Here is a 15690-nt window from a genome sequence, read left to right on the forward strand (position 1 = left end):
ACCCTTAATATCCTTGAAAAAGGCATATTTGGACATGGACACCGGAGGATCGTCATCCTCAATAACTAAAGCCGTGCTGACTGCCCGAATAAGGCCAGCAATATAAACCTTTGACTTAGCATCCGACTCTTTAGTACGGAGTGGTTCTTGGTCAAAAAGATCCAGAATCTCCCCATCATCGGACGTCACGTCATCATCCTCATAAGCAGACAGACGCCACAGGCCGCAACACAGACTCCCCTTGTAACAAGTCCGTCAAATGCTGTACCGAATTTGTCAGTGAATTAACCCATGCAGGCTCCTGTGAAACCTGGGGAGGGGAAATAGGGAGACTGTGGGGTACCATCAGTTGTCTCGGGAACCCCTGCATGGGTGACGACACCACTGACTGCTGGGACAATCCCATCTGGGAAAACGCAGGTGGCGGAGCTAACTGGCCCACTAGGGTTGTAAGCGCTTTAGCGAAACAAGCCCAGGGAGGTTCCTGTACCGGAGCCGTGATAGTAATTGGCCGCGCCAATAAATAACACTGCCGACATAGCCCCTCCGCGTTACCCTCCCCCTCCGCTATTGGTACATTGCACTTAGTACACATAAGCTGGAGAGGAATTTCACTCTCAGACATGATGGTAAGTATGTGACCCCTCTCACTGATACTCGTTAGTATAGTGGGAGAACCACCCTGCAATCACCGCACCGCAAGGGCTTTAGCAGAGTAAGAGCAGGGACAGTAAAATGGCTGACAGTAGAAAGTGAAAGTACAGGCAGCAGACGCTAGCAGCAGTCACATACGATGCAAAGAAATCAATCCCTGCACTATCAGCACTGATCCTCAACTACACAGACACAGAGTCTGGTAGGACACAGCGCTGCATACACAGACCTGTAGTCAACGGAGGAGAGGTATGCCGGGGGACCCAGACCGAGATGCCACCGATCAGCAGCTTCAGCAGCGTTCACCATACAAAGATGGCCACCGAGGAGAAAAGAGAGGAGGCCGGCCTGGGGTAGAAGCGCTGCCACAGGACCAATCGGCAGCGCAGAGAGGGTTGTGTGCAGCGGGGGAGGCGCCGGCTGTATACAGGGAAGGCACGCTCCCCTGGCATGCAATTAACCCCTGGGAAGCCGCAGCGCTTGCCGCTCAGCTGTGGCCCGGTGTCCCAGGGGGGTAGAGGAAGGCCAGGTTAGTACCTGGCTCCACGCTGCAGCCAATCCCCAGGGAGCCCCCTGCCTGGGGACTGAGGACCATGTGCTCAGCAGGGACCCACCGCGGGACCCCCGCTGCTTACCTGCTCCCCTTGAATCCGGCCATGGTCCGAAGCATCTGGGGTCACCGCTAGCCGTGATCCCAGATACTTACCAGCATCCCGGGATCAGTACCGGCGTTCTGGTACCAGCGGGGTGTAGGGGAGACGGCATGGACGTCAGCAGTGACTGTCCATGCTGTACTCCCAGATGTGCAGCCACAGCTGCCTGAAGAAACTTCAGGGGCTATTCTTAGCTCCCCTCTAAATATGTGCTCAGACTCCGAGCCGGGCACCAACAAAACTAAGATGCTTTGGCTCGGGGGCGGGGTATAGGAGGGGGACCCTAGTGCATCCTGGGAGGCTGAAAACTTAACTCTATGCCTGACGTCATCACCTATACCCCAAGGTATCCTGTGGATACCCTATGGAACCTGATGTAGAAATTAATTTATGTTTCATATACACCTTATACACACAGCCTGAAGGTAATTTTATACAATATTTTTAATAATATGTGCCTTACACAAAGTTTGTGTACATTGAACCATCAAAAATCAAAGGTTTCATTATCTCAGTCATGCCAAAAAAAACCTCCGTATTTCGGAATATTTGGATATGGGAGACTCAACCTGTATATAGTGTAGGACCTGTAGAGAAATGGGGTCCCATGATGAGGGCTGCAGGCTTAAATGCATTGATCAATCCATGAACCAAAACCCCATTATTTATTTATTATTGTGAGTGACTTAACAATGGTGAGTGCTGAGTTTTCTGTTTTTATTTATTTAAGCAATGTGGTCACAAGCCACCTGCACCCCAGTCCTGGGAATGGAGAGTGCAGGTTTACCAGAACTGCCAGATGGCAAGTCCGGCCCTGATTCTAGCTATGCCAGGCTTGCCAGGTCAGGTGGCCAATATACACCAGATCGTGGTTCTCTTAGTGTGATATAAAGGGCCTGTCTGGCTGATACCTCTGTGGTAGATGTTCCCCCACAGTCCCGTTGTGTGTTAGGAAGGACATAAGGCCGGGAGACACTCCGCACACATACTATGATATTGCTTGCTATATTAGCCCATCTACAGAGCCTGAGTGGTCTCAAGTGTGATGCTTGATGATAATCAAGCTGCATAAGTGGGGTCAGAATAAGACCTTTATGTACTTACGTCACCTTCCAAGCCTAGACAAGCTCCACACATGATCCACCTTCTCAGACTGGGGTCTTCTGTTTTCTTCTATTACCATCCTGATATCATTGTACTGCCTTCACTTACACAGGCACATGAGTAGGTAGATTGCTGAATCCAACAAGACCAAGCCACTCGTATGCTGAAATAATCTGTGAGGCTGTGAATATTCCAGTGATCTGATTGGCTACACTTTGTTTTATCACTGCCCACTTCAAAACTGATAATATCCTAATTGGTAGGAGATTCAAACAACAGGGTGTGTGGACTGCCATTATATGGATGTTATCACTTTTGTCTATAAAATCAAATATATGAAGAAAAAAAAAAAAAAACCCAGGTGCTGAGTCACGCTACCATTCCACTGCATTCTCCAGAATTCTAGAGTAATTATTTTATAAGAGTCCTTACAGCATAAAGTGCCTACGTAGTGACGTATGTGTAATTAGCTCCATTAGTGATGTATCTATAATTGGTGCAGGGTGTGCGGCATACAATGTGGACCCATAAACGACCACATTGTATGCTGCACAGAGGTTCCCCACTACATAATCTGCCGGCATCTCAGGTGATAGCAAATAGTCTGCCACTGTCTCAAAAGCTTTGCTCTCTTTGCCATATGCGCCATCCTCCCGATAATATTGCTGGAAAGATGGCGTCGCAGGAAGGTGGTGTGTGTTTGTGGGAGGGGGATAGGGGGTGCACTGCACATGGGGAAAACCGACAGAACAGAAAACAATTAATGTTCAGTGAGAATTGACAAACAACAAACTGGGCGTCAATTTGTACATATAGAGACTCTAAGATTGCTAAAGCTGGAGGCAGAGGTAAATATGTGCCTATCAAAGAAGTGAGCAGCGGGGGCTGTACTCATGTGAAGGGATATTATTATATAAAATTAGACAACATAAAATGGAAATTCTGCCTTAAAGTGCACAGTCCATGGACTCCAAACTTTACTAAAGTGGTCAAAGGGTCAAGCAAGGTTTCAGTAATGTACTCTATCTGGTACACTGATGGGTGCAGAGACAGAGGGGTGTAACCCAGGCACACATACTACTGTTCTCTCCGGGTGTAACCCAGGCACACATACTACTGTTCTCTCCTGGTGTAACCCAGGCACACATACTACTGTTCTCTCCTGGTGTAACCCAGGCACACATACTACTGTTCTCTCCTGGTGTAACCCAGGCACACATACTACTGTTCTCTCCTGGTGTAACCCAGGCACACATACTACTGTTCTCTCCTGGTGTAACCCAGGCACACATACTACTGTTCTCTCCTGGTGTAACCCAGGCACACATACTACTGTTCTCTCCTGGTGTAACCCAGGCACACATACTACTGTTCTCTCCTGGTGTAACCCAGGCACACATACTACGGTTCTCTCCTGGTGTAACCCAGGCACACATACTACTGTTCTCTCCGGGTGTAACCCAGGCACACATACTACTGTTCTCTCCTGGTGTAACCGAGGCGCATATACTACTGTTCTCTCCTGGTGTAACTGAGGCGCATATACTACTGTTCTCTTCAGGAGTAACTCAGGTACATATACTACAGTTTTCTCCTGGCACCAGATTTAAAAAGCCACCCCTTCTTTTAATTGGCAGCTGGTCCGCAAGCCAGGATGCTCCCGGATCTGTCCCAGTGCATATAGAGAGAGGGGCAGGGGGTGAGTGAGGGAAGCAGTTAGTGGTGCAGGTTGTGACAGTGAGAGGAAATCAGTTAGGGAAAGGGGAAGGAGGTGAAAGAGGGCTGCAGGCAGTGAGAAATATGGGTGTAAGATGCAGGGGGTAAGATGGAAGCAGGAGTGAAAGAGTAGCAGGGAAATGAGAGGTGTAGGGGGTAAGTATAGGAGAGAGATGCAGGTGATCAGACATAAATGAGAGTATAGAAGGAGTAAGAGGGTTACCTAGGATGAAGATATGGACACATGGGGATAGTCTAGTCTAAATATACACACATACCAAACCATATATAGCGTTCCCGCTAGGCTGTTTCAACGGGGCGCCGCACCCTGCCCTATTTCTGAAGGGCAGAAAAGAACCCTGCCCTCCAGCGCGGCACCCCCCTGAACCAGCCTGCGGGTTCTGTCCTCCACCCACGGGCCACAGTGTCCCGCGGGTGGGGAAACCGGCAGAGCAGCAGTCATTGCCGGTGTATGGATGCCAGGCTCATGCGCCCGGCATCCATTCACAGTGGCCGCGGCTCTTGGGGGTTGCCCGGCATATCCATAAGTGCCAGGGATGCCCCCAAGAGTGACGAAAAGGGGACGAGTCATAAAGACACGCCCCTTTAATTGGCCACGCCCCCTCTTCAGGTGCGCAGATGTGCCCTGCCTGCCGCCGGACCTAGAGTGGACTCTACATATATATTTATTATATACACACACACTTCCCCACACCCCATACATACACCACACACACACACACACACACACACACACACACACACCCACCCACCCACCCACCCACCCAATTATTTATAAAAAAAACAAAAACCTATTATAAAAGGAAATCCCTCTGGTATTATTCCACATTCTTGCTGCTTGTGGCCTTCATTTGAGTGAGCTGAACCAATACAGTAAGTTCACAAACAGAGAAATAGGGACGGTGAACCAGATCAGAGAGGTACTAAATCTGCCCAACATCAGCTAATACTCCACAAAATCCTCCCTAATAATCCTATAGGACAGGAGAAAACCACACCAAACATCCTCAAAGGGTAAACAACTCCAACACATCAAAGAGGCAATACACAGAGAAGCACCTCATGGCTTAATCTCCTTCAGGTTTATTTCAATTCAAAACCTCCAGTCCTACTGAAATAAGTGGAAGGAAGAAATACATAGTCTGGCTCTCTTTTGATGAGATAAAAAATCCTAATAACTTTGTATTGTTAAAGTTAGAAAGCATTAATCATCATTGATCAAGGTTTCTAATACATAGCAATGTTTCACAGTATTAAATTATTTTGTCATTAAAACATTAATACAAAAAAAAAAAACTGGTTTAAACAAAAAAACAAAACAGCTATAGCGTGTATTTTATTCCCAAACTGCCGAGGAACCACTTTTAGAAGATGAGCAAGCCAGAGTGACACCCCATGCCTGCCTACACTGCCCGGCTGGCATTTGTGCCTGGGGAGACAGCCAAGCGTATGCAGGTAGCGACCCTGCATGGTAGGGATGTTCACATGCAGACTGGCCTACGGAGATCATTGTGACACCATTGTGTGTAGAGGTGTGTGTCTCCCCCGTGTCAGCAGTGCAGCGCTGCAGGCCTTAGAGAAAGTATTAACTGGGCTTGATATATCCGGTAGCACTGCCCATAGTACTGCCTGTGCTTAACTCCCTCCTTGACCCAGCTGCTATCTACTCTGACCTCCTCCCTACCCCCATTACTACCTGTCCCTACCCACCTCCTTGTCCCAGCTGATATTTACCTTTATTCCCTCCCCAGTACTGCCCCAGCTGCTATCTACCCTTACACCTTCCCTGCCACCAGTATTGTCTGCCCCTAACCCCATCCTTGCCCCCCAGCACTGTCCCAACTGCTATCTGCACTTACTCCCTCCCTATCCCCAGCACTGCCTGCCCTTACCTCCAGCTCTACCCAACTGCTGCTTGCCCTTAACCCCCTCTACCACAACTGCTACCTGGCCCCAGCACTGTCCCAACTGCTACCCACTCTTATAATATATGATGGGACCCAGAAACAGAGGAGCAGGATCCCAATATTTTAAAGTGAGGGGTCCCTGTGACCCACAAATCTCTGGGTAACACTTCCTATTTGGAGGAGGAAAACAAACATAGCATTAGGAAGAACTCTGTACATAAAGGTTGACAGGATCCAGTAGAACTAATGGGACAAGCATATGGCTATTGAGAAAACAAAGATCTCTCTAAAAATAAAATACATTGGCAGAATTCTTACCTGCTTTTCTTTTGTATCTCATGATAATGAAGTAGGACACAATGTATAAAATGGTGAACATAAGAAAGCAGACCTGAGGATAAAGAAAAAGAAAGAAGTATGGTAAATATCACAGTAATATATATTAAAAATAAGAGATATGACAATTGGAGAAAGAGATTTTATTATTTTTGAGATCATTAAAATCCTAGGGTGCACCTGCCCCAGGCATGTCTAATTGGCAAACAAGGAGAAGCGAGATTAATGAAATTACCTGCTGCCAATGTATAGGTCAAGATTATCTCTGACATTTGTCCCTCTTCTTAAAATGATAAATGCGTGGTCACCAAAATCTCTGAGAGTACTATGCTAATTATTGGGCAAGACCCACATCCACAAATTAGCTGATATAGACAGTTTATATGTAAACAATCAGTAGGACTATTTGATTAAATGTAGGAATGCCAATTTATTGCCACAAGTATCCATCTAATAGAGCAGGAAGTCCACTACTGACATCACTGGAACGCCTCAGTTCGTGGAGCCACCCCCCCAACAAAACGGGGCGAGCTGGCGATCAACATCGACAGCCGCCCCGTTTTTTTGCGAGCCCCGGAGCGAGTGAAGTTCTCACTCGCTACGAGGCTTGTGCGTGCGCACTGGGCCACCGTCGACCTGCTTGCGAGCGGGTCTGAACCAGGCCCTTAGTGCTGGACCTGGCCCTGCCCTTGTTGCACATAGTCGGCAGTCAACAGCCCAGTCTTGCTTGGGACGTGATTGGCTGAAGCTCCTGTCCTGGCTTGTGATTGGCGTGTAGCTGCTGTTGGTCAGTGCGGTCTGCTCTGCTGCCGCTGTTATTGTGTCCGCGGAGCAGCCGCCACCAGCCGCCAGCCTTGACCTCTTCTGCAGTTAGCTCAGGAACTGGAGGGAGGTTAGTGGATGAAGAAAAGTCTTGGACTAACCTCGAGGTGGTGATCAGGAGCCGCATTTCACTGCCGAGAGCAGATGAGTGTGATTGGAGGCGGGTTCAGGTCAAGCAGTGCACCGGGGATGTGTGTGTACCGGGGAGGTGTGTGTCCTGGCTGGGAGATTGAAGGCTTCTAATACACCAAGGGTGAGCAAGAACTGCAGCACACCCCCATTGTCCAGTGTTACATATAGTGGGGCATCCTAACTTCTCCCTGCACCTCCACAAGGGTCATCCCCACATTTCTGTGGGCCACAGCAAAGGGCATCCCTACATCCCTGTGTGTCCAGTGCTATGTGGCATCCCGTGTGCCCCACAGCACTGGGCACATGTTTAATGCATCTTCTGTGCAGCAGCATGGGAACATGTATATTGCAGCCCCATCCCTGGATAAATGTACAGTGCAGCCCAATCCCTGGGTATATGTACCCTGTAGTTACTGGTCTGCCACTATGCTGGGTACATGATGCTTACAGCATGAAAACTTTTTAAATTGTTCCTGCTAGCCTGGGGGCAGCCCAGGACATCCGGGAGTGCTGGGCATAGCCTACAAGTGAACACTATTGTGCATTCTCTTTTTCCCCATTTTGTAGAAGGCAGTGGAGATCTTATCAGACTGAAACATTCTGTTTCTGCCGATTGTGATAATCTTCTCACAGTACAATATCTTAGCTGTGTGGCCAATTGATAAGGAATGTATGCAACTGAAAAAGTGGCAGAGCAGGTAAAGAGACAACAGGCACCTACTCTTCAGTGTACTCATAGGAATGCCCAGAGGAATAATATATAAATATGTCCACTCCGGTTAACGCAAAAGACTCCTGTGGAGTTTGTGACCACATTTACATTTTTATGTGGATAAAAACAAATTAAACATATGCATCGGATCGCTTTCACTACTTGCATTTTAATATGCTTTTACAGACAACGATAGTCTCATGAATTGAAACACATCAAATGCACTTAAAAACAAGTGGCATAAAAATAAGCAACAAAAGTTAAAAGCATTTAGAAATACAAATGGTCTGACTTGTAAAGGTTTTCTTTTCACATCGGTTTACATAAAATTTAGCTTAAAAGCATCTAAACTAATAATTCTGACGGCAGTGTGTAGGCAGCCTAAATCACTGAGATATTGAAAAAGTAGAATTCTGATTCAGAACTCATACCTTTAACAAAGAAACGTTAGAGTTGGGCGACATAGTTCACAGACATATTAGGTGTACACACAAGCAGATCTGCTACCGATATATCGATCGAAAGATATATCTAGTAGCTTGCACCCAGCATAAGCTTACTTGACAGATTTTGTTAAGAAACAAACTGTACTTACACTGTAAAACTGTCTTAATGAACATCTCTATATCGCTGATCTACCACAGCCTGCTCTACAAGGTAGAGGAGTTTCATTCATCTAATGTCATTAAGAAGAAATTATAAATACTACAGGTTATTGGGTTAAGAAAAAAGGAGCAGACCAGACCGCCACCATCCCTCTATAATCATGGATTTTTAAAGACAAAATGGTGCCGTTTGTAACACTAATGAGATGATCAGCCAGTAAATTTTAAAACCGGGCATACATTCAGGCTATCAATTAAAATATGAAATATCTACGTATAAAGAGTGAATATCCATTTAAAAGCCAATTGAAGTATTTATAAATCAAATAGAGTTATTTTCTCGCCTTTGTGCTAAGAACAAGTTGAGATTAATTTGACGGAAGCAATTCAGAGATTGCTATATCTACATAATAATGTGGTTTTACTCACAAGTATGTCAGCACTTTACTGGTGACAGCTGTCAGGTCCATACCTCAAAACGGAGCCAGGACGATCAGGGATATGAATTCCCAAAGATAAAAGTTTCTGACAAGCCATACAAGCTTCAGCAGCTTCCCAATGCAGAACAAGCTGTCCATTATTAATTAAACTCAAGAATAATTAAAATAAATTGCCACCAAGAAAAAGCCAAGATTTTGGAGCATAAATTACAAATCTCATATCAATGTCATAGTGCATGCTCAGCCCTTCAACACAGCAAATGTTTTTTATGTCCTCCAAGATGTGCAGTCAGGCATTGGGGGGGGCTCCATTTACAAATACTGTCCATTGTCAATCTGCAACTGTTCAATAAAACATATGTTTTCCTGCTCTCTGGATGGGATGTAGTTAAGAGACTGGCGACTGCGACAAGGGAGTTATTATAGGCGTCGAAATACCGACGCCGAAATCCAGGACGACGCATGCCCGAACGAAGATAAGCCGGACGCCCTTAGTGTTAGCTGCAGGGGGGGGGGGATAGGTTAGGTTTAGGTCAGTTAGCGGGGAGGGGTTAGGGTCAGGAACTACTATACCCATTCCCTCTGGACATGTGGGTTTATGAACTTGTGGCAATGATACTGCAGTCTCTGGTACAGTAAAATTACGTCTCTTTATACCAATCAGGCAGTGTCCATTCTTGCAAAATGATCCCAAAATGTAATAGACCAATTAATAACTTTTAGATAAAAGTATCGCCCAGATGTGGAAGTGCTCTTGCTTTATTGCAAACGTGTATAAAACATGTAAAGTACATATAATAACCTGTTGACTTGCCTACCCATTGCTGCTCCTCTCATTCCCACACACTTCTGGCTGGCAGACGGACAACACACAGATGCTGACACAGAGTTGGAAGTATATCAGGCGTACATTACTGAAATGAAGCATGCACACAAAAAAAATGTGTATAATGTGTATACAGAGCTGTACATATCTCTCAATATGCGGCCACTTCTACGTGTAAAGGATATGTGCCTGGTTTGCTACAAGTAGTCATCATCATCATGTGCCCACTTGGTAACTGCCATATAGTAGGTGCAGACTATTCATCTCCAAAAATCCGTATATTCGATTACATCAGGATCTGCATATCCCGCATTCCCTGGAGCGCGCCCTCACTGTTCTTTGTACTCTATGTGAGAATTCCCAGTCATGTCTGCCTCCAGTCCTAAGTGTAAAAAAACATGTATGAATCTGTACTGCCCGTACTAGCGTCCGCCAATTCACGCTAGAAGCATTAGTTCGACTCTGTAGCTGCCCCACTGTGTGAACGAACAAACAAACAATGGGTTGTCAGGAGTGAGGTGTGCGACAGACATTGCGAAACGCTCCTCAACCTGCAATGGTCTAAGGGCCTGATGCAGAGATGGACGCTAATGCGAACGCAGCTGCAATTTTGGACGTAATGCAGCTGCAAAAATATGCTACTGTTTGGACAGATCACCAGAGCATGAAGACTGCTGCCTTCTTACCGGTGTGCAACGACGCATATCTGCGTAAATATCAGTATCATCACCGTACATCGGTGGCCATCTCGGCAGGTCTGACCTTCAGACCTTCCACACCATTGTGAGCTCTTCTGACATGCAGAGCTGCGTATGGACTCGCAGTGGCTAATTTATACACGCCCATTTAATGGTGTTTAAATGGACAGATGTCTGCATTCTCAGACCACCCCCAAACACTGACAACCTGTCACTCATTCTGCGATGGATTCCTAAGCGCATCTGTAATCGCAGTGCGAACGCTGCGCATGCGCAGTGCGGCTTATACACATACGCAATGGCAAACAATCGCGTGCGTAATTGCCTTTGTGTCAGTCTCTGAATCAGTCCCTAAATCAGTAATGATCAACAGGTAGCCATAGGGCTACATGTGTCCCTCCAATCCCTTATTTGTGTTCACACAGCTCCTTCCTGCTGAGGCATACAGCACCCACACAGGGATTAATGTAGGGAGGTTAGTGAAAGCCCCAAACAGGCTATTATGGAGGAACATTATGTTCTGATTTTAATTGCATGTTACTATTTTTAAACAATTTAATGAACAGCACAGTACACTACAGGACTCTATTCCAATGCAGAGAAATACAGAATTTAGGTTTTAATCTAAAATAATGCTATTGTAACCTACTATGGATCCCTGAATACTTTTCAGACACAATAATTTGGACAAAATTACAAATCTGTCCACAATATAGTAGCTAGTTCATGTATGTAGGCTTTCAAAAGGCAGGGTGTGAATTATACGTACATAAGGGCATGGCTAATTCACACTGGTAGCGTTCCCGCTAGGCTGTTTTAGCAGGGTGCGGCACCCTGCCCTCCTTCTGGAGGGCAAAAAGCACCCTGCCCTCCAGAAGGAGGGCAAAAAGCACCCTGCCCTCACAGGCTGCGGGTGCAGTCTTCACCCGCGGGACGCAGTGTCCAGCGGGTGGAGAAATGTGCGGTGACCCGATCACCGCCGGAGAATAGACGCCGGGCGCATGCGCCCGGCATCTGTTCCCCCTGTCTACAGCGCTTGGGGGCTGCCCGGCATGTCCGTAAGTGGCGGGCATGCCCCCAATTATGATAAAAAGGGGATGCGTCTTATAGACACGCCCCCTTTTATGGCCACGCCCCCTTCTCGTCCGCGCGCACAAAGTTGCCCTCTCTAGCTCCGGCACCCTGCCTGCCGCCGGAGCTAGAGTGAACACTACACTGGTGTAACTTTAGACAGATATAGTGTATGACTGACAAACGGCTGAAATAGTCAACACATGTCAGCAATTTTTGGGAAGATATTCCATAAGCACAAAGCAAAGAGCGCTCAATACACTAATACCCCTTTTATACCAAAAGTTCCGGGTCTGACCCGGGGTTTGGAACACGTTTCCAACCCAGATCAGACCCGGGACAGACCCCTTTCCCACTGCGGTGCCAACCCGGGTTATGCCTGGGTCGGCACCGTTCACAACGGACTCGGGTCTGCAGTGATCCGGATCTTCTGGGATTGCAGTGGACGCTTGGAGATGATGTCATCTACGAGAACCACTGAAGGCGGCCAATCAGCTAGCATGTAGCGCGACCCCAGGTCATCGTGACCCAGCACGCGCCGTTTACACTCCAGGGTGACACGGGAACGACCCATGCTTAACCCTGCAAGCTAGCCGGGTCGGATCACCGGGTCACTGGTGTATAATACATATAATATAGTAAAAGGGGTATAATACAGCTTGTTGCCAAAGTAGATATAAACAAAAATGTGAAACTGGTATGAGGCCTCTGTAATCCTTCCTAGCAATTTCTATTAGACAGCTATGTTGGCACAGTCAGGGTTTTCTACAGGAGTTGGACTCTAATAAGAACGTAGCATTTTATTTATTCACATAGAATACACCTATTACGCAGTGCTTCACAGAGAATATTTAGTCTATCATACCAGTCCATTCTCCAATGGCGCTTACAATCTATATTGCCTACCACATGGATGCACATGCACACTAGGGTTACATTTTTTGTCATTAGGTTATGGAGTGTGGGAAAAAAAATCCACGTGGGGAGAACATACAAACTCCACACTTATAAGACCTGTGTTGGGAATTGAACTCAAGAAATAAGTACTGTGAAGCAGCAATGCTAACCACTACACCACCGTGCTGCCGAACTTTAATATAAAACCTGTTTAGAGGGCTGAGACAAAATGCTCAAGAATTAAGAATAAAACTTGCTACTCACTAAAGAAATGTAATAAAAGAAAGAAAAAAGGATTCTATCAAACACTTTCATATAAATTATATTACAGTACCCATACAACTTTCAAACTTCTACAAAATTCCAAATAATTTGTATCAGTTAAGCGCTTCTCATTGTATGATTGCAAATTCACAGCTGTTGCCGATAGGTGCTATTGTGTATTGCTTGTGTATATATTATATGATTTTGCAAGTGTAGTTTAGCATAAACAAACAATTACATTTTACATGCATGAGAATTGTGCCTGCTGATTACAAGAGTTTTTTTGATATTATTTTATTTCCACCTAAAAGCAAATGTCTAATAGACTATTAAAATAAAAAAAATAATAACTTAAAATGTGCATCTTACCTATTCCGGACGTAAACCTGGTACATATGCTTCAGGCGCAGACCAGCACACATATAGCAATTTTACATGTGCACGTAATTATTTTGTTTTTGTTAGAATTCATGTTACATATGCAATCAATGATAAATTTGCAACCGACAAGAAGTTACACACACACACACACACACACACACACAATAAATGTATTTCCCCCTTAACTGCAAATGTAGAGAACAAGCAACACAATTAAGAAAGAAATATGTATGCAGGCCTCAAAGTAAATTTCTTTGGCCATTATGCAAGTAATATATTTACCTTTGCTTTTAATCCATCTTTCCACTCCTCTGGCTAGTCAAATGTCACTTAATGTTAAATACACAAAACACTTAATATTTGTTTGCATGTAGTGCAGCACATGAATTCCCAGCCTCCACCATAATGCACCCTGGTGACTGATACAAGTCCCTCCTGTGAGAATTAATGACTGGTGCCAGGCGACTACTGGTCTTGTCTATTAGAAATGGGGACCAACTTCTACAAGTCTTAAACACACTATTACATAGACGTCACACTTCTATAAGGCAAATACGTCACAAAATCACCAGGTCATTATAGGAATAGCATCTGAGAGTACTTATCACAGTAATATCACAGAATGATACTATGTTGTTTCGCAAACAATGCCAGAAACTAGTAATTGTTCCCATGAGATATACAACATAATGGGGAGGAGGAAAACCAGCTGGTACTTCATGCCATGGGTACACAGGCTGGCAGTACACAGAGGCAAATACATTATTATTTTATAAATAAATATAAAATTGTGGAATTTATATGGTGGTATGCATGTTTGTCTGTATATGCTTCCCCAGGTGTTAAACTAACCTGTCAGTTCATCCCTCATTGCTGTCTCTTACATGCTGACAGGCTATAACCATGAATGGAAACCATTAAATAATCTCCAATACAGTCTATCATTGAATGGAGGCAAAACACTTGTACGGCCAGTAAGTCATTGTCCACAGAGATAACAGTAAAGGTGTACGCAGCAACCTCAAAAAAATAAAATAAAATTCTGCAATTCCCATTGGGGTCGTAAGCAACAGGATACACAGCCCAGCTTCAAGAGGCCACACACATTGGCATACATGCTTTTATGCAAAGGTACTGCAAATTTAAGATGCCCATATTATTATTATAAGCTATTGGGTCTGATTCAGGTTGGAATTGCAGCTGCGATTACATATGCTATCGGCCGATTGTTTATACATTGCAGTGCGCATATGCCTCAGTGCGATTGCGTCTACGCAGACCCATCGCAGAAGTATCGTTTGGGGGTGGTCGGAAAAACCGAATGCGTGCCAGGGCGTTTGAACACCGCTGCAGGGGCGTGCAGAAATTATCCACTGTGATGGCATACGCAGCTTGAGCTCTCACTGCGTACCGGAAGGCTAGCAATTCCTGAGTAAGGTCTGACCTTGTGCAAGTGTGCGTGAGGCTCCGATTGTGCTCCATATTACCGATGGTTTCACAGTCTAGCCAAGTATTACGGATGTGTGTATGGTAAGGTGGGCGTCCTTATGTTGTGCTGCGACGGCATAGCGATTGCAGTGGTTTAGCATACCTTCGCAGTGAGTCTGCGTGCAGTTGCAATCCAACCTGAATCTGGCCCTATTTTCCATTTTTAGCCATTTCAGCCAGAAATGCTCACGTACAGCAACCTTCAGTAGATTTACATACAAGTTACCTGCTGTGCATTGGATTCATTCTAACCTTGTAATTACAAGTGTATCTCAAACTGTATCTGGCTCTTAAAAGAACCTGAAACTTTCGCACATTTTAGCAACTCTTATATAGGTGGCAATTTATATTTTAAGACTTGTGGGCTTTTATAAGAAATTTTACAAAAAGCTATGAGAGTATATCGGCCCTGATTCAGAGCTGGAAGCTCTGAAAGAGCGCTCGCTCTGAATCAGGGCGTTTTTTTTATTTATTTTTTGGAGCGGCCTCCTGGTCGCTCGCATTGCTGTGGGTTGCCACCCACAGCTAATGCGAGCGGCCAGGATGATGGTCGCGATGGTCAAGACCATCAGGCTTGCGACGAGACCCTTATGGTAGGGTCTCGTTGCCGCTGGCTCAAACAGAGCCAAAAGCTCTCCCACTGACATCACTGGTGATGTCAGTGGGGCCGCCCATAAACGGCTGGCGGTCACGACAAACATTATTTATTTTACACAGAAAACGAAATTACAGAGTAAATTACAGAGTTCACGATTTCCAGGTCACATGTGGATCTTAAAAATGGAACAGTTGGTAATACTAGTAGTACCTGCTGGGGGGTCTGGAAAATGTAGATATGTCCTACATTTTGATATCTGTGAAGTGATGGTTTATCTGGCATCAAATCCAAACTACTTTTATTGATGATAGATAGATAGATAGATAGATAGATAGATAGATAGATAGATAGATAGATAGATAGAT

At 45.4% G+C, this 15690-nt stretch overlaps 1 protein-coding gene across 2 annotated transcripts in view; it reads right to left on the minus strand.

Moving 5' to 3' along the window:
- The window catches only part of LMBR1 (limb development membrane protein 1), a 187529-nt gene that overhangs the window by 169451 nt on the left and 2388 nt on the right, over window positions 1–15690 (minus strand). For both annotated transcript variants that reach the window (XM_088450376.1, XM_088450377.1), the window contains exon 2: window positions 6374–6446. In XM_088450376.1, the coding sequence (XP_088306502.1) occupies window positions 6374–6446 (73 nt within the window). The remainder of the gene's footprint in view (window positions 1–6373; window positions 6447–15690) is intronic.

The sequence above is a fragment of the Taudactylus pleione genome, unplaced genomic scaffold, assembly GCF_031769625.1.
Source record: "Taudactylus pleione unplaced genomic scaffold, aTauple2 ptg000517l, whole genome shotgun sequence".
Lineage (NCBI taxonomy): Eukaryota > Metazoa > Chordata > Amphibia > Anura > Myobatrachidae > Taudactylus > Taudactylus pleione.